The sequence below is a fragment of the Alligator mississippiensis genome, chromosome 5 (genome assembly GCF_030867095.1).
Source record: "Alligator mississippiensis isolate rAllMis1 chromosome 5, rAllMis1, whole genome shotgun sequence".
Classification (NCBI taxonomy): domain Eukaryota; kingdom Metazoa; phylum Chordata; order Crocodylia; family Alligatoridae; genus Alligator; species Alligator mississippiensis.
Window position 1 is genome coordinate 80483638 of NC_081828.1, and position 26818 is coordinate 80510455.

General features: G+C 43.5%; 1 protein-coding gene across 2 annotated transcripts; it reads right to left on the bottom strand.

The window, feature by feature from the left end:
- Nucleotides 1-353: 353 nt before the first annotated feature.
- Nucleotides 354-20153, bottom strand: LOC102575709 (carboxymethylenebutenolidase homolog). 2 transcript variants are annotated; one of them, XM_006275649.4, is made up of 6 exons: nucleotides 19963-20153; nucleotides 11895-12117; nucleotides 8069-8173; nucleotides 3292-3434; nucleotides 1553-1644; nucleotides 354-589 (listed from the first exon to the last, which is right to left on the bottom strand). In XM_006275649.4, the coding sequence occupies exons 2-6, from the start codon at nucleotides 12107-12109 to the stop codon at nucleotides 410-412; spliced, it is 735 nt and encodes a 244-aa protein (XP_006275711.1). In that variant the 5' UTR covers nucleotides 12110-12117; nucleotides 19963-20153; the 3' UTR covers nucleotides 354-409. The 2 variants fall into 2 exon arrangements, with proteins under 2 accessions (XP_006275711.1, XP_059584524.1); XM_059728541.1 differs by lacking the exon at nucleotides 19963-20153 and adding an exon at nucleotides 14152-14209.
- Nucleotides 20154-26818: the final 6665 nt, after the last annotated feature.

Here is a 26818-nt window from a genome sequence, read left to right on the forward strand (position 1 = left end):
ATAAAAATGCTTATGCTGTAATAATACAGCTCAAAGAAGTCTACACTCTCAACATATAAAAGAGTTCTACAAATATCAGCTGTATACAAGGTGAAAGAGAGAATATACCCCAGAGAAACTGGAGACCTGTCTCCAACAAGATTATAACTATACTAAAGTAGGTTGAATGTAAACACTCCCTTAATATTTCATTCAAAAATGGTTTAACATGAAATCATGTTATTTAGAACTGCCAATAAAAAAATTATTATAGTATTGTAAATTCTATAAATACAATATAGTTTATTCTCCACCCCCAGAACGCCCTAAACAGCTCTCATTTATTTAAAGTAGAATGAAATCAAATGCCAGCCTTAACATTGCAGAATATATTGCTTTATGTTATCTTACACTTTTGATTTTATATTTGTTAGACAAATTTTTCAATCCAGTCAAACATATCCTTTCTTGCTTGTTCAATGTACGGTTTATCCTGAGGTTTCGTATCGTCTGGCTTGAACTGTGCAAAGCCGTGAACTTGCCCAGGGTAAACTTTAAGAAAATAGGGAACTTGACAGTACTGTTTCAGTTTCTCCTCCAGTAAAGTGATCTGAGAAAAGGAACATCTATTATAAGTTGTTTATCATTTTTGCTTAAGTTGCCTATTTAAATTTGTTCATCATTTGCTTTCGCTTAATAGAAGTGTGTCCTTACATCTCGGTTTCTTTTTTAAAAAATAATTCTGCACTTGAATCAGATTTTATCATCAGTTCTTTAAAATAAAGCTATTTTTATAAAATATGCCAATTTAGCGAGTTTCCCAATAGAGACCCAAATTCATGCTTTTGCAAATCACTGACTGATTTGGTGTTTAAGTGACCTGTCCACAATCAGTCACCCACAAAGTTCAATAGTACAGCTGAGAATTGGACCTTTATCTCCAGCTTCCAAATTCAGTGGCTTTTAGCTTTGCTGTTCTCCAAGGCAGAGGTCACCAACATTTTCCAGCAAGAGGCCAGAGTAACCCAGCTCAGGTCTGAGATGGGTGTGCACTAGTGCCCAGCTGCTTCTGATGCTTCTATCTCCTGCCTGTCGGTAGCATAATGCAGGGAAATCTCCCCTTTTTTGCTGGAACCCTGGTTGCTCAGCTGTGGCAGACCCTCTGCTGCTGAACACTGTCAAATCCCATGGCTCCATTGGCCAAATTCAAAGGCTCCACAGGCTGGATCCAGCCCATTAGCTTTAGGTTGCCAACCCCTACTCTAGGGGGTGATTGCAGTATCCAAGTAGTTAAGGTGTTTGATTTGCATCCACAAAAATCCCAACCGTGCTGGTCTTGGTATAAAGAGTCTGCTCCCTGGTTCTCACCATGTTTCTCTACATCCTCCTGGAATTGCCTCTCTATAAAATATGTGAGATGCTAAAATGCAGATAAGAAAACTGTATTCCTGAATCCTTTTTTCCTCTTCTACTGTTGGCAGGCTCACACAGGCATCTGCCAGCCAGATTTCCATTGCCATGTAAAATAAAGGAACTAAACAGAAAATGAATCCATTCTGTAAAAATAACTTACCTGCTTCAAAGAAATGGTATGATCTTTTTCACCAAAAATAAAAAATGTGGGATTCAGCAAGTTGTATCTGTCTTCAGTGTTCCTGATTATTCCTACAACATATTTGGAGACAGTATTTACATCAGGTAAGATCTGCAGTACGTATCAGTCATTAGAAAAAAAATCCCTGTTATATACACTTCAGGGGGACACATCAGCTTGAAAAATCACACGAGTTAAACCATTGCTTAAAAACTTTGCCATGAACCTCAAGAGATTTGGTCACTCTTCAGCCAACCCTTTCTACTGAAGTAAAAGACTGAAAGTTCAAGTAAACTAGGCTAGGCAAAATACCCTGAATGCCAATAAAGTCGGGCTCTTGGGACTAACGAAGGAAGCAAACTTCAGGATCAACAGTACCCTACTGAAGAATATGCCAGCTCACCCCAAAGCCAAGGTGGAGTACAAGAAGGAGTTTCCAAGATAGCCAGGACACGTTGCAGAGAGCTTTAAATCAAAAGCAGCAATTTGCAATGGCCTGTAATTCATTTTTGGGTGTAGTTCAGTCTGTGGAACACCGGTGCACAAGAAGCACCACTGAGCTGACACAGGTGGATATATTCTGTAATAACAGAAGTGGCCCTTAAGGCATGATTTATAGTCAGCAGATTATAGGACTGTAAGCCAACAGTGGCAAAAACCATGATAAATGTGACTATGCCCATATTAGAAAGGACTTTTAAAAAATAATATATTTCATGTTCCAGGTCAAATTAGCCAAATGGGTTCCAAATCATATTGACTGAGCAAAACTCAGTTATTCCAAAAACCCTATTGATTGAGCAGGCAGCACTCAATCATTCTAAACACCATGGTTAGTATGGTGCTACAATCAGCAAGCATCCTCCATCTCAGACCTCTCACTCTGGGACTTCAGTTACCTCAAAATTCATTGGCAGGCATTCTATGTGCAGGTCCAAGCCCAGAGGTCTTGGGGTTCAGATGCCCCCAGATACTACAGGCAAATATCCTCCATCCCAGACTCTTTAGGCCCAGACTTCAGATGCTCATATTTCGCCTTGCTTGCCAAGCCAAGATGAAGGGAAGTACTCTTGGCTGCTGCTAAACCGGGGAGTCCATTCAACTGAAACTCCTTACAAACGGTGAGCAAACACCTCTCAGGAAAGGCATGAAATGCCCACTCTGCTGTCTTTTCTGTCAATCTTCCTATAACATCCACGCTAACTAGACTGGGAACATAGGCAGATGAAAAGTGCTCTCTCTTGCCTCTTCTGGCTTCCTTCACATCCCAAATTGTTGCTCGTACTCTGGCATATCCTTGTATCCATAATGCCACAGCAACAGAGCAGGCTGACAGCCATCCTGGAGCAGAATTACTCAGGGACTGAGACAAGCCTTTTCCTTAGCATGCTTTACTGATTAGCACAAATGTTTGTTCTGCTGGAAAACAAATCATTAGGAAAATATTTTTTTCCCATTTTCCAAGCCATCATACAGCTAGTTAGGAAATTTTGGTGGGAAATGGAAATGAACATTTTCTGCTTTGTGAACATCTAAACAACTGTCTGTCCCTGCAAGTTGGTTACTAGGGACATATAGCATGTACTGCTGCAATAGAGTTGTGTTTAAATCTTCAGCTCACCTTTGCATTCAATACTTATCTTTACAGAGTGATACCTAAGTTATATATTGTATATAGCCATGGGAACCTGTTTAAGTGTATATGCATTCTGTACTACCATAGAAGGACACCCCAGTCTGTAATTCAGGATTTGTCAGCATCAAGTGATGTACAGCCATGCCACCCCAGGAAAACCCAACGACACCGATCTTCTTTGCACCATACTGCTCCTTTAGATACTTCAAGACAGCATCAGTTTCCCTAAGACATAAGCAAAAGGAAACTAAGAAATCCATAGTAAAATCATTACCTAAAATTCTGAAAATGCAGAAGTACATAAAATTGTCCCCATATTCTTTCCCCTATCATTTAAAACAAAATCATTTAAACTTTAGATTAAACTTTAGTTAAACATTTAAACTTTAGATTAGTTGCTGCTATTCTTAAATGCAGACTAGCTGTTCTGGCTATGATTTAGAAAAGTAACTTTATTTTGGATAGCATTTAAGGATATATAAGAATATAAAATATAAGGATATATTTTGGAACTGGTTCAAATACTTCACCCATAAGACAATGAATAAGGACAGGACATGCAAGTGAAAGTGATTAAAACAAAAACAAATCTTACATAAGAGATTATTGAGTATGAGAGTGAATCATGAATGGTGTGGAGATAGTAGATGGGGATTTATTATTTACTCTCTTGCATGATACAAGAACTAGGAAATACTGAATTAAATTATTTGCTAGTAACCTTAAAACAAACAAAATAAAGTTCTTTTTGATGTAGCATTGTGACAGGGCATTTGGCACACCTCTCATTTTAAGAGGAGAGGCTGCCAGACTTGGCCAGGGCCAGGAGGAATTTGAGCAAAAAGTTTCATGATTTCGTAGGGCTACATATAGGGCGTGCATAAAACAAGAGGTGCGGGGAAAGTGCAGCTAGAACCTTAATAGGATGTTCCTGAGGACACAGCAGAGAGGCTGCAGCCTAGTGCACTTGAGATAGGTGTGAGCTAGAGTCCCCCTCTGACCACAGAAGGGACAGGTGTTAGGGGAGTATGTAAAGTGCTCCAGGTACATGCTCATGTTGATGGCTCCATGCAGGAGCCACCAACCTAGATTTTTTCAGTGGCTTGTGGGATTAAGGTAGAATACAGGCTGGTCCAACCAGGGACCCTTACCCTCAGCAAAAGTGTCCTGGCATTTGGTGTCTGGGTAAGATGGTGAAAGACACAGGGTACTAGGCTAGATGGGCCCAGTATAGCTCTTCTTATGTTACAGAATCAAGTTATTGGACAGATAAGTCATGAGTACAGTATTACCAAATTCCTGTTTTGTGAATCATCATTAAAAAAACTTCTGCTAAGCCCACCTATGAGAAAACTATTAACTAAACAATAACCCCAAATTAAAGAGACAATAACTAAAGCACAGTAAAAAAGCCACAAGTCATATAAGTAGACTAATATATCAAGCGTTGAAAGTACAGCATAGTACAGAAATTTTTTTTAAATTGTAGAAATCTCAAAAAGTGTAAACCCATTTCCATTTTACCTTATTTCATTAATTTGGTAAACTTTTAAATGGAATTGCATATACTAAAACCAGTAAATACCTACATATCTGTGCATTGTTTTTGATAGGGATTTTCAAATGTTAACGTGTCTATTCTGATAATTCAGTTATATTGTTGTATAGTGCAAGTCGTATGGTCAGAAGCCAAGAAGTAGAGAACAGGCCATTGTTAAAGGTTTGTGGAGGTACTTTGTGGCCCACAACCTGATTTTAGAGTAATTGGGTGTCTCTCTGACTTACCTGTTTCTTGGAGTGTCATGCTTTCTTGAAGGACCCTGAAAAAATGCCGGTGTTTTGACTCAGCTCAAGCAGACTATGGACTACAGGTAACCATCCATATATTTTATTTGTTGGTTAAAATGGTTTAATCAGAAATGCGCACACACTTCAAATTCTACCTTTTCTGAAGTGCTTTTAATTTGCAGTGCTTCAGTAGCATCCACATACACCTGTCACTCCTTACATAAATTTCACTTCACAGTTGTCCTTGTTTCATCCAGGGTCTTTTTTCATATGGTTTGGGTCAATTTGTAGTGCTAGTGAACTGTAAGTCATCTTCCTCCTTAATTTTTGTAGTACTTTTAAGTTGTTTATAGTGCTGTAACCATTACATCTGTCCAAGCTGTTAGATGTCTTCCCCAAAGCACTATTTTATAAATCTTAGAAAAGAACTGTAGAAAGTGCCTTAAAAAAATCCCTTCAGGGATCAAGTGCAAGCACACCATGGTGAGAAACTAACGCACTAATGTGTGCGCACACAGTGTTGGAATGTTGGTCAGGGAAGCACGGAAGACATGAGATATATGTGAGACAGGCTGTCTAGTCCCTGAAGGTTGGCCCGGCTGGCAGCAACGGAATCATCAGTGCTCCCCTGCCTGAAGAAGAATGCTCTTGAATCACATCTAGGGTGAATCTGCAAATTTTTGCTGTGGAGTTGTTCAAGAGCAATCCTGTTATCAATTAGAGGAAGCAAGTGTTGTAAGAGATGGGCAGACAACTGGTGATAGAAAGGTTAAGCAAGCTCCTGAAGGACTTGCTTGGGGAGATGTTTGCCACATTCATCATGAATCTGAAGAAAATCAAACCCAGCATCAGTGTCTATGGACAGAGGTAGTAGATGGTAAGAACACTATGAGACCCCAATGGAGAAACCTGGTGGACGCTGAGAAGTAGGCAGTGCTCTGTAGTAAGGTCACAAAGGCAACAGTTGAGTGTGCAAAAATCAGATAAGAGAGATGAGGTCGAAATCTCACCCAAGAGGAGAAAATGATGCTTTCGTCTGTTCTATAGGTAGGGGCTATATGCTGCCCTCACAAACCAGTGGTAAGCAGAATGTCCCCTTCCCTCTCATCCCCTGCATGTTGCTGCGACTGTCTGGGCAACGGAGTGTTTCAGGGATGCTCCTGCCCCACTAGCCAGGCTGTGTAGTAAGCCAGGCTCATCTGGGTAGCAGTGATGGCAGTGACCAGGTTCCTACTACCTGTCCAGTCCCCTTGGCTGTTCCCCAACAGCCCCAGAGAAGTGCAGGGAGAGGGAACCCGCCCACTGCCACCCCTGTTGAGTCCAGCTCCCCACAGAGCCACTCCCCACAGCCCCAGCCAGAGTGGGGCAGGAGTGGCCAAGACAGCAGCAGTGTGCTCAGAGGTATAAATCATAGAAAATTAGGGTTAGAAGGGACCTCAGAAGGTCATCTAGTCCAACCCCCCCCTACTCAAAGCAGGACCATCCCCAACTAGATCATTCCAGTCAGGGCTCTGTTGAGTCAGGCCTTAAAAACCTCCGAGGATGGAGATTCCACCACCTCTCTAGGTAACCTAGTCCAGTGCTTCGCCAACCTCCTGGTGAGAATTTTTTCTAATATCCGTCTGAAATCTCTGTTGCTGCAACTTGAGAACTTTGCTTCTTGCTCTGTCATCTGTCACCATTGAGAACAGTCTAGCTCCATCCTCTTCGGAATCACCCTTCAGGGAGTTGAAGACTTCTATCAAATTCCCCTCAGTCTTCTCTTCTCCAGACTAAATAAGCCCAGTTCCCTCAGCTTCTCCCCAGAAGTCACATGCCCTAGCCCCTGAACTATTTTTGTCACCTTCCACTGGATTCTCTCCAACTTGTCCACATCCTTTCTATAAGGAGGGGCCCAAAACTGGACACAGTACTCCAGATGTGGCCTCACCAGTGCTGAATAGAGGGGAATAATCACTTCCTTCAGTCTGCTGGCAATGCTCCTACTACTGCAGTAGTACAGCCCAGTATGCCACTAGCCTTCTTGGCAACAAGGACACACTGCTGGCTTATATCCAGCTTATTGTCCACTGTAATCCCCAGGTCCTTTTCTGCAGAGCTGATGCTTAGCAAGTGGAGAGGGCAAGTGGAAGAGAGAGAAGGCAAGTGGTGGAATGGGAGGGGCGAGAAAGTGCCATTTAGCATGGATGGGAAGGAAGGAGGTGCTGAAAGCAGGCAGATGAATTCTTCCTTGCTTCAGTGACCTAAAAAATGTCCCTGGCTGCTGTTTCCATGGTCCAGCCTCTCCACCTAAGTGGACAGAAGGCTGGGAACAGGGGCTACAACCACCCCTGCAGTGCTGGTCACTACTACCACATCCCCCAACTTTAAAAATCCTGGATCTGCCTATGGCTGCAACGACTACTCATAGGAAAGTGCCAGAGAGCACGTATCCCAATCCCCTCTCTAAAGGTGTCTGCTGAGTCTACTTCATGTTCTAATGGTTGCACCACATAGCCTGAGCTGCTCAACCCCACTCCCAATATTTCCATGTGGGAGAGCTCAGTTTCCACATTCTGCCCACAAAAAACAATTGTGCATTGCTGGGGATACAAACCTCTAGGCAGCAGAATTGCTTTTTAGCTGACCAGTGGGTAATTAATTAGTGAGCAGGAAGGTTAGAAAATGAGCATCTTTCAGGTCATTTTAAAATTGAAATTGAAATGGAACTACATGCATCTCTCCTCACTCTTAATTTTTCTCTATTTCTGTAAGTTTCCTTTCTTAGCCTTGTAGTTTTGCACAAGACAAAACACTTTGTTATAGGAGATTCTTGTCTGTCTCTTCTGGAACCCTTTTCAATCCTTTCCTCTCAGTCTTCTTCCCTGATAAGCAGTACCCTTGACTTTCTCCAGTATGCCAACAATACATGCGCCCTCCTCTCTATGCATATGGCCACCTTGTACTCCCATTAGAGCCTTTCTGAAAATCTCACAGGCACATCATTCTCATTATTTACTATACTAATTCCACAGCTTTAAGTTTCAGTGCTCCTGAAACTTTTAAAACTCCAGGATAAATATATATCTTACCTGTCCACTTTTGTAGGATCATGCTTTTTCAACCAGTCAGCAAAGTCAGCCCAATGATCAGTAGTTGTCCAAGGTTGTCCTTTGAAGAAGTCTGGGCAAATGGCTCTGCACAAAACAAAATTGATTCAGCTTGTGTGCATCTGTGCAATCAAGTCAAGTCAGTCCTAAGGTCGCTGCAACCGTTGGGACACCTTACATGTTATAACAACCCTAGTTAAGTTGCTTTGCATCACTGATGATTCTTTGGGCAGAGTGACTGGGTGGCGCCCATCTCCTTTCCACATACAGATGGCTGTTGGCTTGTAGGGAGCTCATTTGCTCTTTAACAAGTCTTGTTTTCAGTCCTGCTGGGTGTCCACAGACCCTCTTCACCCACGCAAGCCCAGGTAGAGGCATCAGTTTCATCACTGACAACCTGACCATGGAACAGACTGTACTGGTTTACATGGTACCAGATAGCAGACCAAGAGAGGCATGGCCTGACATGCATCTGTGCAATGGCAGTGAAGAAGGTTTACATATACCTAGACAGTCATGCACCTATTTTTTGCCCCATACTTGTTACCTACGTGGTGGCAAAATAAACAATCTCTAAGGTTAGGGACAGACATTCAAAAAGCTTGAGCCTGAATTGATTCAATCTTTGCAGGTTAGTCTAACTTGGCTAGGCTAAACCGTAACTGTGCAGACATCCCTTCTGGATTGAGGAAATTCAGGCACATGCCTGTAGTGGCTCCAGTGAGAAGCCAAGGGTTAGAAGCTACAACAGCCATCCACATCCCTTCCAAAGTGCTGAGCTGGGGGGCGGGGAGGGAGGAGCATGGCCAGGCCCTGGCAGGATGCTCTGATTTGGGAGGGGTTCTCCCCCCTTATTGATAACAGAACATTTTTCAGCTCTATTATCAGCATTTATCACCCCATCAGAAAACAAAGCCTCTCTCATTAGTTCAAGCTCTTCTTAAACAACTTTTTCCAAGGAAGGAATGGAGGGACATTACCAGCTGACCTGTTGATTAGCTCCAAAAAGCCCTAAGCAGACACTGTCCTGCCTGCCTTTGTCCTGTCTGCCTTACACAGACACCTCTAAGCATTAGCTAGCATACCACATGCTGGCTACATCTGTGCTATGGGAACAGTGAGGGCGGGGCATGGAGCAGGAGGAAGCCAGACAGATGCTGCTGTGCCTACAAGTCTCTGCTGAAGCTCCAGTGAGGGAGCAGAGCCCAGCTCTCTTGAGTAGATTGCCTAGCCCAGCCCAGAGAGCATGCTGGGGGACTCTGGTTTAACTTAAACCAGGAAGGGGTCTGGGACAGACATTGCATAAACCGGTTTGACCCAAATCAGTTAAGTCTGATACTACATTCAACCAAGTTTATCTCAAACCAGTTTCAGCCATTTTCAAACAGGTTTATGTACACTGAATGCCTGTTCTGTTACTGGATTAAACCAGTTTCTGATTACTTAAACCAGTTTATGTGTAATGTCTGTCCTTAGCCTAAATCGTTACATTCATCCTGCTTTAGTAGCCAGGGGCTAAAAAATATCTTTCTGTAAAAAAAGTAGAAAATGGATATTGCAACACTTTAGGCAAATCAGATGAAAAGACAAGTGTACTTTAAAGAAACTTTAGCTACAGATGCACATACACACATCTTTTCTGGTAAAAGATAAAGCGAATATTATGTAGGTTAGACTCAAACAGCATTTGTTTAAAAAGTAAGTATAACTTAACATTATAAAAATATATGCATATTCATTTTTTTAGATTTAATTTCAATGTAAAAAGTTGATATATATTTTTAAATCACCCACTAACAGGAGACCACCAGAATAGTCTTTTGATGGGGTTTTTGTCAATGCACTGCACTTTTAAACAATTAAGAACTCTGTCAGTGCAGCTATTTGGTTCTGTAAGCTGAAGTAGTCTCTTGAAGAGACGTCTGTGCACTGGTGTCTCACAGATTAATTCCATTTTTGGTTGTCTTATTATTTTTCTTCAGATTAAAATTACAGAGCTGCTCATGGGCACGTCTACGTCAGATGTTTTACTATGCAGCAGACTAATTTGCTGCTCAGTAAAGCGCCCCCATCTACATGTGCACAGCAGTTAAGGCACAGTAGACTAATTTCCCGTGCTGCCTGATAGTCCTGTCAGATACAAGTGGTATCCAGCAGCGTAGTAAATTACTGTGCTTAAGTGCATGTGTAGATGGTGTCATAAGGATTAGTTTACTTCAGCTCAAATTGAGCCAGAGTATATTCATGTAGCAGGCTTACCTTTCAGAGTTTAGGTTGAACCCCAGGCTTGAGATCCTGCTGTTTTGATGGTGGAGCCTATCCACCAATCAGGAGGCAGCAAGAGAAATAACATCACACCCCTTTCCTTAGGGGAGGGGGAGAAGAGCTCTCCCAGACCTGATTATAGACTGCAAACTGTCAGGTCCGGAAGACTTCAGGGGCAGAGCCCTGGAGCATATAAAAAGAGCTGAGTGCCCAGCACGAAGGGCAGATGCGCCGGGGTCAGAGAAGAGAAAAGAACAGGGCTTAGAAGATCTGAGGAGAGCTGCTCAGCAGGGCAAAGCAGTAGCCCAGGAAGAGCCCCTGAAGACTTCTATCAGTGGGAAGCATGGCATGGCTCCAGTGGTTAGGTTCTCGGTGCGCAACACAGTGTACAACATCCAGACCCTGGGAGCTGCATGAGGTGGCTTGGATCTGCAACCTCTGGTGTGTGGCCAGAGACACAGTGCACAGGCTAGTGCACAGAGCAGGATCTTTGGAGCCCCTGGGGCGACTCAGCTCCTCAACCCCCAGAATGAGGTTGGGAGCTCGGTGCAGGAGGTGCTGCATGGAGAGTGAGAGACCCTGGGAGCCGCTTGAGGTGGCTTGGGTCAACAGCTGCTGACATGGGACAGCAGCTCAGTGCAGACAATGCTGCCCAGAGGGTCTGGGAACAGACCGAGCCCCAGTGCTGCACAAGGCTGTCCTGGCCTCCAACCCCTAGCACAAGACAAAGCGCCTACTACACGCAGCTGTGCATGTGGCCCTAAGCCAGGACGGCAGCAGGAAAACCCAGTGGGGTACAGAGCTTGACTTGGAGAACAAGAGGTAACCCTCTGGGACTATGGAGTAGTAAGTTACCCTGGACAGCAAAGGGGCACCACGTGGGCCATTCCTGGGTCATAGCGGGGGAGCTTAGGAGTCTTTGGGGTCTTCCTCTCCTTTTTCTTTCCCCCAACCTCCTTTCCTGTAGTGGTACCTTGAGAGTGAGGCCCCTGCCCTGGAGGGCACCTAGGTAGTCTAAGGACTGCTAATTATATTTGTAGATTATGCCTTACAGTTTATGTGAATAATCTGAACTAATAGTTTGTATATGAATAGAGTTATAAGGTTGCCCAATCAATATCCTTTGGTCTGATTTGTTCTATTGTCCATCTGTACTTTAAATTATAACTGGGTGTGTGTATATATATATAAATATATTATAGGGTTTATTGGTTTGTAAATTTGTACATATATATATAATCTATGTCCTTACCATTCAATGCTTTTGTTGTGATAATAAATATGTATATAGTTAAGTAATTGATTGACTGGACCTGACTCTATAGGGGACGGAGGCGGCCACTGGGCTGTTGTGTCCCTGTACAGCACGCTGCCCTGCCAATAATTCCATCAGTTGGAGAGGGAAGTACAAACCCGTGTACACCTGGGCTACATTCAGTTGCATTAATTGCATGTGTAGACATGCCCAGAGCAGGTCAAAATTTGGGCCTAGTAAACATGAGAGTATTTCTTTAAGAAGAAAAAAATAAGGATGATGGCTTACAAATATCCCTGAGCTGCAACCAGATCAACCATATATCTTGTATCTGGGAACTGCCATCCTAGAATATCATGAATCACAATCACAGCTTTGTCTGTGTTGAAAGATGGTCTGCAGATATAAGCGTTGATGTGTTCAACTTGCTCTTCATGTCCAAGAGGCTTGTATTCAGTTCTTTCTCCGACATCATATAGGAAAGGTGGAACTCGTTCAACCATTTGGAAAACTAAAGCAGAAAGAAAAAGAAAAAAATGAGAGAGATTAAACTATTAACACAAAATTAAATGAAAAGTTAATTTACTGCACTGCATTGAGTAATGCTACGCCATTTACAAATGCAAAAATCCAGAACTCTTGGTTTAGAGAGGATACCTTATTAGACCAACCAGGAAATTGAAAAAAAAAAATCTTTTTCTACAAGCTTTCGGGCTCATACACCCTTCACCAGGCTCAGGGGAAAAGATTTTTTTTTTGTGATTTCTTAGTTGGTCTAATAAAAGGTATCCTCTCTGAACCAAGAATTCTTGATTTTTGCATTTATTTTTGTCTCAGACCAATATGGCTACCAAATACACCATTTACAAGTAATTTTAACATGCCGCATCTTCATATAGAAATCAAAACTTGAAAGTAGTGTTCTAGAATGGGAGTGATCCTCAACCAGTAGTAGGTCAGTACGCAAGAAGGGGCAGTAACAGAAAGCAAAATTATAATTAGAGCTTGATTCTGATCTTGCATCTATTTTACCCCTGTCTAAGGCCATTAACACCTAGGAAAATTATCTCTACTGGATACTGGTGTGAGAGAAGAATGGAAATATGACAACTCAGGGTGTTGGTGTGATGGTGAACCAGTCAGAAAGTCATGTAACGGCTAGTAACAATTTTTACGAGCAGACAAGCATTAGGTTGGTCTTTCTGTCAAATTTTTGCCATTGTTCAAGCTCAGACGAAATGGACTACAAATCAGAAAGCACATGGGTGGAGGTCTATGAGGGGCAGAAGGCAACACTAGCCTTATTTCAGATATCTGAGCAACTGTAGAGGCAAATTTGAGCTCTACATTGGAGGAAAAGGTATTTCCAAAATATTATGAACAGCTCTGATAGCACCACCTCTATTAAAGGCTGTCTGATACCATAAGATCTGTTTTTCATTACTGTATCTTTGTCAGTGTTTAACCTGGGCTGAAACTTCCCAGCCTAGGTATTTGCCTCAGGCTGATTTCTTTTTAAAGTTTCAGCAAAACAGGTTCAACATTTTCCCAGAACAGGATTAGAATAAAATGTATTGCTTAGACCCTGTTAAAATACTTATGAGGGTGTTTCAGAAACTAACAGTAAATTGGCTGCCCATGTATATCTGTGAAAAACTGGGAAACTACACAGTAACAGGGAACACTGGTGGGGCACTATTGATGCACCCGTGGTTTGTGCTGTTGTAGGCAAGTGATATGGTCCAGTAAATGAATGCTGCACAAAAATGGTTTCATTTTGTAATTGCCATTTGTTTCCGAAACACCCCTGGACATCATTTCATGGGAACGTTCTCCTATCATCATGCTCTGAGGCAGGCACCTGAAATTTATTGAATGCTAGAGAGTTGCTAAAATTCAATGGCTACCAGGGCTGTGTAACAGGGCAGGGCCTTGTTATTAGGGGTGTGGGAGCATCTGAACAACCCCACACCCTGGAAGCACCTCCTCATGCCCACTCCAGGCCTGGAAGGACTCACCAAAGGCTGGGGAGCCAGGTCTAGGGATTCAGTGAGTCAGCACGGGAGCTGTCACAGGTGTGGTGACTGAGGAAGCGTTAGCCACATAGGTCAGCACCAGCAAGAAGAAGAATAAAAGACAAACAGCCTCAAGGTGCTGTACCTGACTGGGAGCAGGCTATCTGGGGCTTGGGGTTAGACTACTGCCAGGAGTAGCCTGTATGTTTGTACAAGCCCATAGGCTCTGCAAAGCTTCTGAAAGAGAAGAGGTGGCCAGAAGGGGAAGTCTGGTAGGACCTGCTGGAAGACCGCTAAGTGCTAGTTTATTTGTTTAACTTTCTTTGTTTGTTTTGCATTTCTGACAAGCCCCGGTGGCCTCAGGGTGTTATCTATTAGCCTGGCTGCAGCAGAGGCTAGGGCCCTGCTACTCATCCCTATACCTTACTGCCCCTGACTGCACTGTGCACCATAGTGCCCACATCAGCACCCTCCCCGCTCAGACCAGTTCCAGTTCCTCCATTCTAGTACAGACCCCCAAAGAAGCCTACCTGTGACCCAGCTGTTCTACAGGCAGCTTGGGATGCTGCAGCAGCATGTAGCTAAGAGAATGCTCCCTGTAGGGTGTGGTGCTCCTACTTGAACACCAGGTGGCACTATTGTTCTCTGCCTGCCAGAGCTTCAATCAAGCTGCAGCTGCTTGGGGTTTTTACAGACAGCAAAAGGTTTTTTGTTTTATTAGACTTCACTAATAGCCACCTTTAGCCTGGTGTGGTTTTTTGTTTTTGTTGTTTTTTTTTAACTTACAGTTAATACATTTACTGACAGCTGGCAATCCTGGCAGCTATGTTCCCTGAAGATCATGAATGCCACATGCCCCCAGCAGCTGGGGGGGCAGGGCAAGCTCTAGCAGGCAGCAGTGGTGTAGGCAGCAGGAGCATGGCAGTGGTAAATGTGGAGCTGCTGCAGGCAGCCACGGCAATGCTGGTGGGGGAGGGGGGAGGGGGGACGGCGAGCGCCAACCTGGGGTCAGCGACTACCCACAGATGCCGCTGGCAGTCAGCAGCAACCAGCAGTGATCACGGACCACCCGCAGATGCCACCAGTAGTGTTGGCGGGGGGGGGGAGGGGTGGTGAGCAGCGACCGCCCACAGGTGCTGCGGACAGTGTCGGTGGTGCCTTTTTGTAAGGGGTGCACCGCCAGGCTCAGGAGGTGCATGTGCACCCCCTACATGTCACCAATGCTGAAGATTCCAGTAGCCCATATCATCCTCTGTGCAAGGACCGAGCAGAGCTTTAACTGTAATTGGTCCTGGCTGCTGTGGCCCTGAAACTGGCAGCAGGAGAGTTATCTTTCCTGTGTTTTCAAGGTTCACCATGCTGATTCCCAGGCTGCATGAAGAAGAATCTGCCCTGATTCAAACACAAACAAGGAGAACTGGTTTGGGTGAGGTAGAAACAGTAATGGGATCAGACTGGTACAAAGAGTTTGATGAAAAGGGAGATTTTCTGGGATACTTGCAGCTACACTGTCTGAGTGCCTCAGAAATATTTATTTAAAAAATATCTATGTAAAATCAGGTGGTGCAACAACCCTATTTTTCAGATGGGGAACAGAGATACTAAGATTAAGGTCAAAAGCATCTAGCAATTCTACAAAGCAGCACTGGCTGTTTTCAGCACAAGGCCATCCTATTTCTTCCTGAAATCCCTTACTTCATTCATAACACACCTTTCAATTTCTGCTAGAAATATGGGAGGAAGTTACAGATAATAGCCCCTTTCTCTACATGGTCCCAATCCATCCCCAGAGGACAATCCATAATGAGAACTGAATAAGGCAGGGATTTTGTGGAGAGAGAAACTGTGGGTTTGTTTTTAATTATACAATGTCATAATGCATATTGATAAGGAACTAAATTAAGATTGCACAGGCTTCCTTAATTCTGGCATTTTCTAATACCTAACTGCTTGACTTTGCCATTCAGGTTTTTGGGGATATGCGTTCGTACGTATTTAGAGTACGAGTATCGCTTCTTGGCCTCCTTGAAGGCTCAGATCAAGTGTACACTAAATATGCTTGTGTATCTCACCCGAAGAACCTTCACGAGAAACTTCTGCATCTATTCAGTATTTCTTGTTTGATCTGTAGCATGTCTTTTGAGAGAGAGAATCCGTTTTAACTTAAAGCCTGCAAGTGATGGAGAGTGTACCACAATCTTGCATGGTTAATTAACCTCACTGGTTTTGGAAGGGTTGGGGGGGAGTCCTTTATTTCTAGGCTACTCCATGTCTTCTCCCAGTCCATTCCACTTACATTCTGCCACATCACACAGTATTGAAGGGAGCACATGGGTAATTGGGGCACAGAGCCCCATCATTTTGGCCCCTTGTGTGGTTGGAAGCTGGCTCATTGGTAGGGCTTGGGAGAATACTACTCCCTGTTGTTTTCTGCCCGAGTTCAAGCAGCAAGTTAGCCTGTTGAGCAAAGCTCAACATTCACAAAACATACGTTCACAAAACATGTTCTTTTTGTTTACATATTTTCTCTTTTCATTGTGACGGGCTAGCTGGTAATGATTTGGCCCACAGGTTTTGAAAGGGTAAAAGATGATTGGAGGGCTTGGGATTCCCTTCCCTTGCTAATCAGGCCCCAGAGACTTGCCCTTCATGTCCCCTGATTGGCCCCTTGGGTCACCTGGAGGGGGATAAAAGGGGCAACACGGCTGACTCGGAGGAGACCTGTAAAGAATGACGAAGAAGGAGTTTCAAAGAGCTGGGCCAGCGGGGCAGGAGCAGTTGCCCCAGAAGAACCTGAAGGAGTGGGACCTGCAGGGAGCATTTGAACCCTCAGCAATGTGGTGTGCTGCTGGCAGGAGAGGCTCCCTGCTGGGCTCCAGGATCCCCCTACAAGAGGCTGTGGCCAGCAGGAGAGGTTCCCTGCTCCAACAAGAAGCTGACCCAAAAGGTTCCCAGCTCTGCTTCCAGCTCCTCCAGCAAGAGGCTGGGAAGCTTAATATGAGGCAGGGGCTCCTAGAAAATCAAAACCCTTAACAGCTGGGGTAGTACTAACACTAGTGGCTGTGTGATAGCATTTCTGTCTGCCACGTAGGAGATCTGAGTTAACGTCCCAGTTGGGTCAAGTAAAGTGTGATAGGGAAAGGGTGAGTAAAGTAACAGGAAGAAACTCTTGTTGCAGTAGAAAGGGGTCATTTATTTTTCCCCTCCAGGTACCTGTGCTTTATATCTTGTTATTTGACATTTTGTATTTGGTGCATTTTACATTTCACCAACCAGTATTGTTTGTTGTGCTGTTTGTATTTTATATTTTGTTAACCCTGTCTTTTGTCAACTGGATATGTCAATGAATGTAAATCCCTAACCTTTATTGAATCACACCCCCTCAGGGCATTGTAGTGTCCCCTATACCCCCTGGTTTATACATGTTATGTTCCCACAACTACATACCTTTTAATGAGAAAACAGTAAAGTCCCCATTGGTGATCTGGCTTTGCTCTATAGGGGAAGGAGGGTCCCTACACCTCCCACAGCGCTTGTGCACCTGCTCTGATCCCTTCAGTTGGGGAGGGGGTACATCTTGGAGTACTGCCCAGGTTACATCATTAACACAATTCCTGTTCTAATGAGACGCTTATGGTATAAGATGTTGCTTTACTTGTTGGTCACTGGCTTCCCTAAAGATAGTCAAACTCCCCTGTCCTCTGAGAGGGTAATTTCTGGAGTCTTAACCCCACACTCGGAGCTCTTGGAATTGTTCTTCACCCAGGAAGTCTTTACTGAGAGTTAACTGCAACCTTATAATAGAGATGTGAAATAACGCATTCCTTTTCACTTTTGGTCCCTCAGCCTTCACTAGATAATTTTAAGCTAGTTCCTTCTCATTCAGGCTCCCTAAGATGCCAAGTCAAATCTCACCTGACCAGCACGAAAGTTTTTGATAAGATCCTGTTCTGTCAGAAGACTGCTCATAAAATATTCATCCTACACACCATCTCATTCTGCCTGGCCTGGTATGGCAATGCTAGAATCTGGAATATCTACTATCCTCTACTACAGTGGTTCCCAATGAGATACCTGCAGTTGCCATGGTGCTTCCCCCCCAGGCTTATTCAGGTGCCTGCATGCATTTTCATGATATGCAAAAATCATTATTCCAACAAAAAATATTGTCAATGCTGACTGGACTCAGAATAGCAACACTTCAAACTTTTTTTTCACAGGTTGTTTGCAATGGCCACCAAAATGAAACTGAGTCCGAGTGTTCAAAGTGTTCCATGTCAACCACATCTCTGACTTCAAAGTTTTTTTTTTCTCTTGAGTGCATGCTCCATCCAGAATTATAAAAGGTAAGTTTTTAATATCCCTGTAAGAAAAGGGAAGCTGCATTTTGAAGTTGCAGATCTAATGCAATTTTAAGAAATGGATGAGATAATGAGATTGCTCTAAATTCTAAACTTTAATATTTATATTGGCGCCCACTGCTTTTTCTTTTAAATTTGAATGTGCCTTGGGCACATATACGTTGAGAACCCCTGCTCTACTACTTCATTCCATTCTGTCTTCGTGCCAGTATTATCCACCACACCTCCCCACATCCTACTTCTCTATGCATATAGTCCCACCTGCTTTCTTATCACAGAATGGTGGCACAAAAGCGATATAGGAAAAGGCACAAAATTAGAATTGGAGCAGAAGCCAATTGGGGAAAAACAGAATCTCTATAAAAGTCTGACGACCAGTTCCTAGTTGTTAAGTCGGGGGCATTTTGTACTGCCTGTCACCAGTACTGTTGCTGGTGCTGCTGCTCCGTGCTCCCTGGGGCTACCGGTCGCTGTACTACGGTATTTGAACCAGGTGCCTCCTGACTCTGGGGGGTCCCCCAGTGGCCATTTGCCAACCAAGGTGGGGGGGTCCCCCAGCAGCTGATCCCCAGCCCTGCAAGTGCCGACAGCAAAACTGGAAGTGCTGCTGGTGCTTCTCCGGAGGGGGAGCAGGGGGGGCAACCAGCTGGTGCTCCCCACTCCCTGGCCAGCGAGGGCCAATCTTGGGGGGGCACTTATCCCACTCCACGTGCCCCCTATGATTTGAACCATCAGCCTTTAAACAGTTTGATTTATGTTATAAAAAATCCTGAGATAAACCATTTGGGCTGCAGGCTGGACACGGCCTTCTTGACGCTTTTTTGACCCAATGGCATGATTAAATTTTACAGAACACGAATTTTCATTTGCAGTACATTTTCTTCCCAAATCCTTATGATAGAAACTTTGAACACACAATGGTGATGATAATAATGCCCATCTGTTCTCCTAGGCCTCAGAAAAATCTCAAAGCACTTTACCTTTTGTAGACAACTTGGAACAATGACCTAGAGAGGTAGGACATACTTCATTAATCCCATTTATGTGTTATTTCATCAGACCAAATACAACATACTATGTTCCAGCATTAAGTGTTTTCATTGTTGATGAGTTTAGTGGACAGAACCTCTTTAGTAGAAGAGAATAAGTGGTTATGGATTTTAATGCTAGAATATACTATTATGATAATTTCATCTGACTTCTTGCATGCCACAGACCATAAAATACTGCCCAGTAATTCCTGGCTATAGACTTGTGGTTGAACTGCAACAGCCATCTCAGAAAGCCATCCAACCTTGGGTTAATGGCTTGAACTGATAGGGAACCCACTACTTCCCTTGGCCATTTATTCTGGTGTTTACTAGTTTTTGGAATAAATTTTTTGGGGTTGGGAAAGAAATGAGAAGTGCCATCAGAAGAAAAATGCAGAGGCAGGAGGAACAGAGGACATTCACAGGCAAGACAAGGAAAGAAGAGAGAAACAAGGGGCAGAAATAGCTGTGCTCCTCACGAAATCTGACTTTCCAGTGGTGATGCTGGCTATGGAGAAACTGCTTAGGGATAGAGATATTAAAAAAAAAAAAAAAAAGTGTCAGTACTAAACCAGGACCACTTTCTACCCTTGATCTGGGTGCAAACCCTATGGGAAAACTGCTGAGATTTCAGGGGACATTGAGATCTAGGTCCCCACCTATCCACACACAATAATGCAAAATGAAATTTCAGCCCTTGTCACGGAATGACAATTCCAGGATGGTCTCTTACGTGGCCCAACCTGTCCCTATGGCACTACTTCCAGCAACCAAAATAAAACACTTTCTCTGAAGTGATGATTTTCATTGTTGTATTTTGGGCATTCTTAAGAGGATATTTTAAAGCCTCCCTTATTCATTTCAGATCACCCTCATTCAACCTGTCTCACAGGTGGAGCAACCACTGAATTTCAACATATGCGAGTAGGATGGTTTGCTATGCACATACCTGGAATATAGACTCCTGTTTAAGCCCAAGTAACAGAGTACTTTGTCCTTCTGAACAGCTAGAAGTCTGCTAGGTGTCCTCAGAGGAAACTAGCTCTGAAGACAATGTGGTGGTGCTGCTGAGTTTCTGGATGCTGTCTCTCTCCTGTGAGGCTTGGAGCAAGAAGGTTGAGGAGGCAGCAGCTGCTTAAAAACCAGCTATTATGTGAGATAGGGAGGAGACAGATTCATGCAGGGAGGCAGGGCTGATAGATTTCCTCACCATGCCTGTTAGTCATTGAAGTATTTGGAGAAGAGTGACACAAGCTGGGGCCCCCCAAATTGCTTTCATTTCCTTCTGTATCAATCTCCCATTTTCCTGCTTGACAGTTGCAAGATGCTTAAAAATAAATTGCTGCAAACAAAAGAGCAGGGAAAAGTAGGGAGACAGACCAATTTTGTCAGCAACACACTGCAACTTTCCATTAAACCCTCTTGCCAGAGCTGAATGATGCATACCATGCAGTCATGTGAGTCTCAGCAGTGCCTTTGGGTTGGGCCAATTATGGCTGACATCCTCTTATTTTAGTTCAGTGATACATTTGATTACGGTCTGTGCACATACATTATTTCTAATAGGCCCTGTCTTGTTCTAAGGTAAAGCTAGTCTTATCTGTACTGGAGAAATGTGCTGTCTAAAAGTCCATATTGGACACTGGATACACATGCCAGAGAGTTCCAAACAATTTACATTTGTTTCAAATAAGTTTTTGAGTAGACTTGCTTTCAGGCAAACTAATGCCCAGTTCTGTCAGACATAACTAAGCCCAAACTGGATGAGCCCTGATGGTGACCTTTTAGAAACTCCCAGCATCTACTTCTTCTCTGACCCATACTAGACAAGTTTAAAGTTAAATGTCTTTCACAAGCATTCTGCTGCTTTGTGAGTAGGGACCTACCAAAACTGCGATTGTGCATTTTTCGTGGAAACAGTGATTTCGTGCAGGCTCTGTACTTTTGGTGGGCTTGCTGCAAAAAAATAAATAAATAAAATGAAATAAACTTACTGGCAAGCAGAGAAAAGCACATGGGAATCCCTGCAGTCTTGGGCAGGGGGAGAAAGTGGAGGGGGAGGGTAAGGTGAGCTGGGCCAGGCCAGGTCCCCTCTGCTCTGCCCCGAACCCTGGCCTTCCCTCTGCCTTCCCCCTTGCTCCAACACTGCAGGATTTTCCTGCATGCTTTTCTCCGCTTCCTGGTAAGGTGGGTTTTTTTGTTTGTTTGTTTTTTCAGCAAGCCTGCCAACAGTGCAGAGCCTGCCATTTGGGGATGGCCCGAAACTGCAGCTTAATTGCCCTGATTAAAATGGGAAGCGATTAACCCATGCTTAATAACACGGGGATTAATGGCTTCTCTGGGCTTAATCAAGGTAATTAAGTCATGATTTTGAGCCATGTGGCAATCTGTGGGGAGGGGCCAGACTGTTGTGGCCCCTTGGCCAATCAGGGGTGTCTGGGCACCCTGCCAGTGCTCAGCCCATGAAAATGAAGGCCAGCCTTAGGATCTACCTGTGAAATTGGCCAGCCACTTCGAGTGCGGTAGACCCCTATCCCTGGGTGCGATGCTGGAATTTGAGATTTGGCCTAGGGAAGCAGAACAATCCTGAGGTCAAAGAGTCTCCTTCACTGTCCTTATGAAAGAGCAAGCTGGGATCAACAGAGTAGAACCCAAATGGTGGGCTCTGGTGTGGTGCTGGTAGATTGCTCTCCATGAATGGGTCATGGCTTAGAATCTGTCTTCTGCCTACACTCTGAAATAGCTCATCTCTGTCTTTTCAGTGCACACGACAAATGCCACCTCTGTTTTTAGAGTTTTGAGGAAAGAGAGGAGTCTTAAGGGGCAAAGGATGCACAGTCTAAAACATATTGATTATAGGCCTTTCCCTCTGGAAGTGGTGCTGCTACCTTGTTTGCTTTTCCTGAAGGATTGCATGGACACAATTATGTTTCATGTGGTTTTCCAGAAATGGGTGTGTTGTAATTTCCCAGTAGGAAGTATTCCAGGGCATGCAGGGAACAAAGGGTGGCTGCTTCATGTTTTAACCATCTGCTGACACATCAAAGAAGACTAATAGAGGTATCTTAGTGCCATCAATGGGAAAATACTCCCACATGTATTATTTTAATCAGTGTAGTCTACCAGGTGCTGTACTGTACAGGTGCTACCTCCCTTTGCTTTGCAGAGAACTTAAGAGAAATCTCCTGAAACTAGCCTCTCTCTCCACAACCAGTACCAATTTATTCCTTCTTTCACTTCTGTGCTCCCCTCACTGCTATAATTAACTGGCACCATGGAAGCACAAGCATCTTCCCTCAAAAGACAGATTCTGAAATGTCTCCTGCACAGATGAGAGCTCCTTTTCAAATGCAGTGGGTTTGTCTACTCAAGACGCTTAATGCACAGTAGACACATTCTACTCTGCATTATTGTGTCACGACAAAAACTGTGCTAATGTACAGTAGAATTAGTTTACTGCACACTAAGTATCTTAAGAATACCATGGGCTGTTGCTGCTGTTCATTAGTGACAGCTACTGCACACTTACGTAGTACTTCAGGGGTACTAAACTTAAGGCACAGTAGCAATGGTGCATTAATGCATGTGTAGACGTGCCCAGTAATTCAGATCTGCTACAAGCTGCAAATGGATGACAGACATGTTCTGTTAAACAGAATCTTTCAGTTCTTCACTGATTTTTTTTTTCCATACCAACACTGGTCCAGGCCAAATATGTCTTGACTTCAATTCTATTAATGTCTTCGTAAGGTTTGACCTAGAAACTACTATGCAAAGCCTAAGCAAAAGTGAATGTTATGTGTCGAATGCCCATCTGCAATGATAAGGAGCAGACAGTCTTAGACAGAGGAAGCTTGAAAACAAAAAACAGAATCAGAGGTACTGGAACAAAGAGCTCATTATAATACTGAAAATCACACCCCGAGGCGGGGAAGATATATGCTAATGAAACATATATGTATGTTAATGAGATACATAGCTAAAACACAGGTATAGAGACATGCTCAGTAAAGAACTCCTTGCGTCACTCCTTTATAACCAATTAGCAAACAAGGATGCTTATGAAGATTCAACCTCTTGTATATAAGGGGCTCAGTATTGAATATGTGTGTGCTTGTCTTGTGAAATTATTCTGCTTGCACCTTTTATTGCTAGCAATAAATCTTTTTTATACTTTCACCCCTGGTATCTTTATTGGCCTTTGCATACCGGGCACGAACCCAGACTTGAGCTGGGGCCTAACATCTCAAGCACACTGTCACAGTACATTTATTCACCTGGCTAGACTCTATTCTCTGTGACAGCTATCACCAGTTATATTATTGCAACTTAATCTCCGTGCTATTTGGAGTATATTAGCAAATTGAGGCCACAGTCTGTGTGATAGAACACGGGAGAATAAATCCATCCCACCTGCTAGAAAATTATTTAAAGTGTCTCAATTAACATGTTCTGCTGCTAATAGCATCTAACGAATTGCTGAGGTACACAAAATAGCAGTAGTGGGAGAGCAGTCTGTCAGAGATGTATTTAACTGGAGGCTGAAAATAATGGACAGTTTTGAGGTGGGCCCAAGCGTAGCTTTGGTTTTAGAGCTATCATTTTTAGAAGGCAAGCAGCAGCATTCTACATCCTAGGCATATCAGATGTGTCTAAAACTTTGTTTTATTATTTGTTGATCTGGAAGAGACAGAGAGACATTAAGTTCACCAAAACCAAATTAGAAGCTAAATATCTTCTACAGAACTTGTGCCATTCCTCTTTGCAGTCAACTTTGTTAGGCAGTCTGCTCTAAGATGGATTTCAGAGACTGTCATCATACTAAACAACAGGAATTACCTTTGAGATAATGTCAAAATGTATTACCTACATCTTTATGGAAGAACAGCTTTAAATTCTTAGCAATGCATTGAAGAAGCTGTGAACTGTTTCACAGGTACTTACTTTGGGCATTTTTACATTTTTTTTTAACTAAATGTAGAAACATAAAAGCACAACATAACCCATCACACGCAACAAGTAACACACCGCATGCATATCCAAAACAACATGTTTATATCTACCATTTGATTCTTTTATAAAAAAATTCTGATTTCATTAACCATAACCTGCTTAGCCCCATCAGACAAACAAAAAAAAACCCCTCCATAAAATCAAAACACAACACCTCAATGTCCCGGCTTGACAGTGGTTTTCCCAAACAAAATCTTTTCCTTATATATTACAGAATACAGAATATTATATTATTATAATAATATAATAATATAATTTATATATTATAATTATATAATATTATTATAATACAGAAGCATCACATATGCACAGAAATCATCCTCTCTTCCTCACACAATTCAAATCTCCTCACCACCTTCTCCCCCCCGCCATCAACCTTCCTGTCTTGTCAACCGATGAGCATTTTTACATGTGCTCCAGGGGTGGGGTGGGGGGGTGCTTTAATTAGAGTGGCTCCAAGAACTGGTCTAATTAAAATGCCCTCCACCCCACCCCTAGAGCACATGTAAAAATGCTCCAAGAGCCGCTTTACTTAAAGCGCCTGGAGCATCTCAGGTATCAACATCCTGGCACTTCAAAATGGCAGTGTGGGTGTTTTATCTAAAGCTCGTTGAACAAGTTTTTTAGTTAAAGCACCCCTACCACCATTTTGAAGTATGGGGATGCTGAGACATGAGATGCAGCGGCTGGCTGGAGCATGGTAATTACCATGCTCCAGAAGACTCGATTAATTGAGTCTGCTCTGACATGCTGTAATTACAGCATGTCGGAGCACCCTCCCAGATCATGTACAGGCACTCTTTATGCTGTACGTTGGCAATCTGCTTTAAAGGTTTCTCTGTGCAAGACCCAGGTTCTTGAAATAAAGACATGCAGCTGGCCTGACTGCCGCAATTATGTGAATCATTAAACTAGTCCTTCATCCACTATTAATCTGCTTTATAAACCGAAAAATACTCACAACCAGAGATTATTTAAGGTAACCAGGGGTGTTTCAGCTTCTGCCATCCAAAAATAACCCACAGGCTTTTCAGTCATCAGAGCTTCACTGACATTTGACCATGAGCCTTTGAGGATCTTAGTCTTACACAACATGTGTCTGCTACCCCTGGGAATTTGTCTCACTTCCTCCCACTACTGTTCTTTACTATGCTGTGTTATTGCCATCAGACCTGATGAAGAATGTCTTGCATTTGAAAGTTTGTCTAACTGTATCCCAGCTACATAGTTGGTCCAATAAAAGAGATCACCCTGAGAAATCCTTGTCTCTCACATAATTTCTGGACTATCATGGCCAGTATGTCACTCCAACACTACCACAACATTTTGTGTCAGCTCATTTCTCTTCCCTGCCTCCCAAGAGCAAGAGAATAAACCAGTTCAGTTAAATAAACAAGTTCAGTAGCCATAAAGTAAACTTGAAAAGTGACAAATATTGTTTGGAGTAAGCACAAATCTACTTTGATGCCAACGATAATGAGAAAACTAATAATGTTTTTACTTACTGTTGGAAAGAGTTATTTGCTCAGCATGAGTGGACAAGCAAAACAGGGCAAAGCTGATTTGCAAATGCATCATTTCTTGCCCTGTTTTATGAATCATTATTTCCCTCACTTACTTTACCACCCACTTTCTTTTTATGCTCATTCCTTCAGAAAATAAAAATGAATCTTTCATCATTTCTTCCTGAATCTGTCTGTCTGCCACCTTGCATCCTCCCTTTTTTGGATGGATTGCTCACTCCATCTCTCCATCTGTTTGTTCTCCTGTCTCCCATTCCACTAAAACTTATTTCTGGTCTGCAATTTCCTTCTTTCTACTTGTTTCTAAGACTTGACTTCTGAGTTTTCTGATTTTTCTGCCTTCTTAACCAAATCCAAATGTGTCTACCACTTTCTACAGGGAGTGCTCTCAGAGCATGCATGACCACATCCATGGCCAAAATCTAGGTCAGGGGTTTCAACTTTTTTATGCCAAGGACTGGCAAACCACAGACCGGAAGTGACCACAGACTGGCAAACTGCAGACCAGAAGTAACCACGAACTGGCAAACTGTAGACCAGCACTGACCAACATACTGCAGGCAGGCAGCCAACCCTTTTTCATACTGAATACTGTACTGAGTACGGTATAAAAAAGGGTTGGCTGCCACTTCCAGTCCGTGGTTTGCCAGTCCTGAGGGCCGGCAGCTGACCCCTTGGGCCACGGCCTGGGGGTTGTGAACCCCTGCTCTAGGGCATGCTTTTTGAGCATGAGACCATGAAGGTCAGCTACAAAGAACTTACCTAAATGGACTTATCTAAATGATGCCAATTTTGCTTTTGCATGTGGAAAACAAGAATGGCAAATTTGGGGGTTTTACTGTTTGCTTTTAATGATAATTTACGTGATCACTATCAGGAGGGTCCAATTTGCTTTCCTTAGTTTGGATGAAATCATGGGTAACTGGTGCCTCTTGAATCAGGGAGGGAGGGCGGGGGGGGCATTTGTTGCCCTGACACCAGTCAGCGACCAGGGGGGTTCCCCACGGCTGATCTCACTCGCCAAAAAGCAGCCATGCCACTTCCAGAAGGGGCGCAGCTGCTTTTGTTGGCGGCCCCGCTCCCCAGCCGGTATTCGCGGGGGGGGCACCGGTGCTCCTGCCTGCCCCCCCTGCCCATCGCCTAAACAGGGAGCGCGGGGGGTGTACCAGTGCTCTCAGGGGGTGCACATGTACCCCTGTGCATCCCCTACGCGTCACCACTGGCTGAAATACTGTATCTTCTGGGAGTCTCCGAGGATATGTATTGTGA

Excerpts from the sequence above, each read along its gene's own strand:
- LOC102575709 (XM_006275649.4), bottom strand. The coding sequence starts at position 12,109 with ATGGTTGAACGAGTTCCACCTTTCCTATATGATGTCGGAGAAAGAACT. Across the intron at positions 8,174-11,894 it reads GTTGCAGCTCAGGGATATTT|AGCCATTTGCCCAGACTTCT; the intron begins GTAAGCCATCAT and ends TGTTTTGTGCAG. Across the intron at positions 590-1,552 it reads ATACCATTTCTTTGAAGCAG|ATCACTTTACTGGAGGAGAA; the intron begins GTAAGTTATTTT and ends TCCTTTTCTCAG.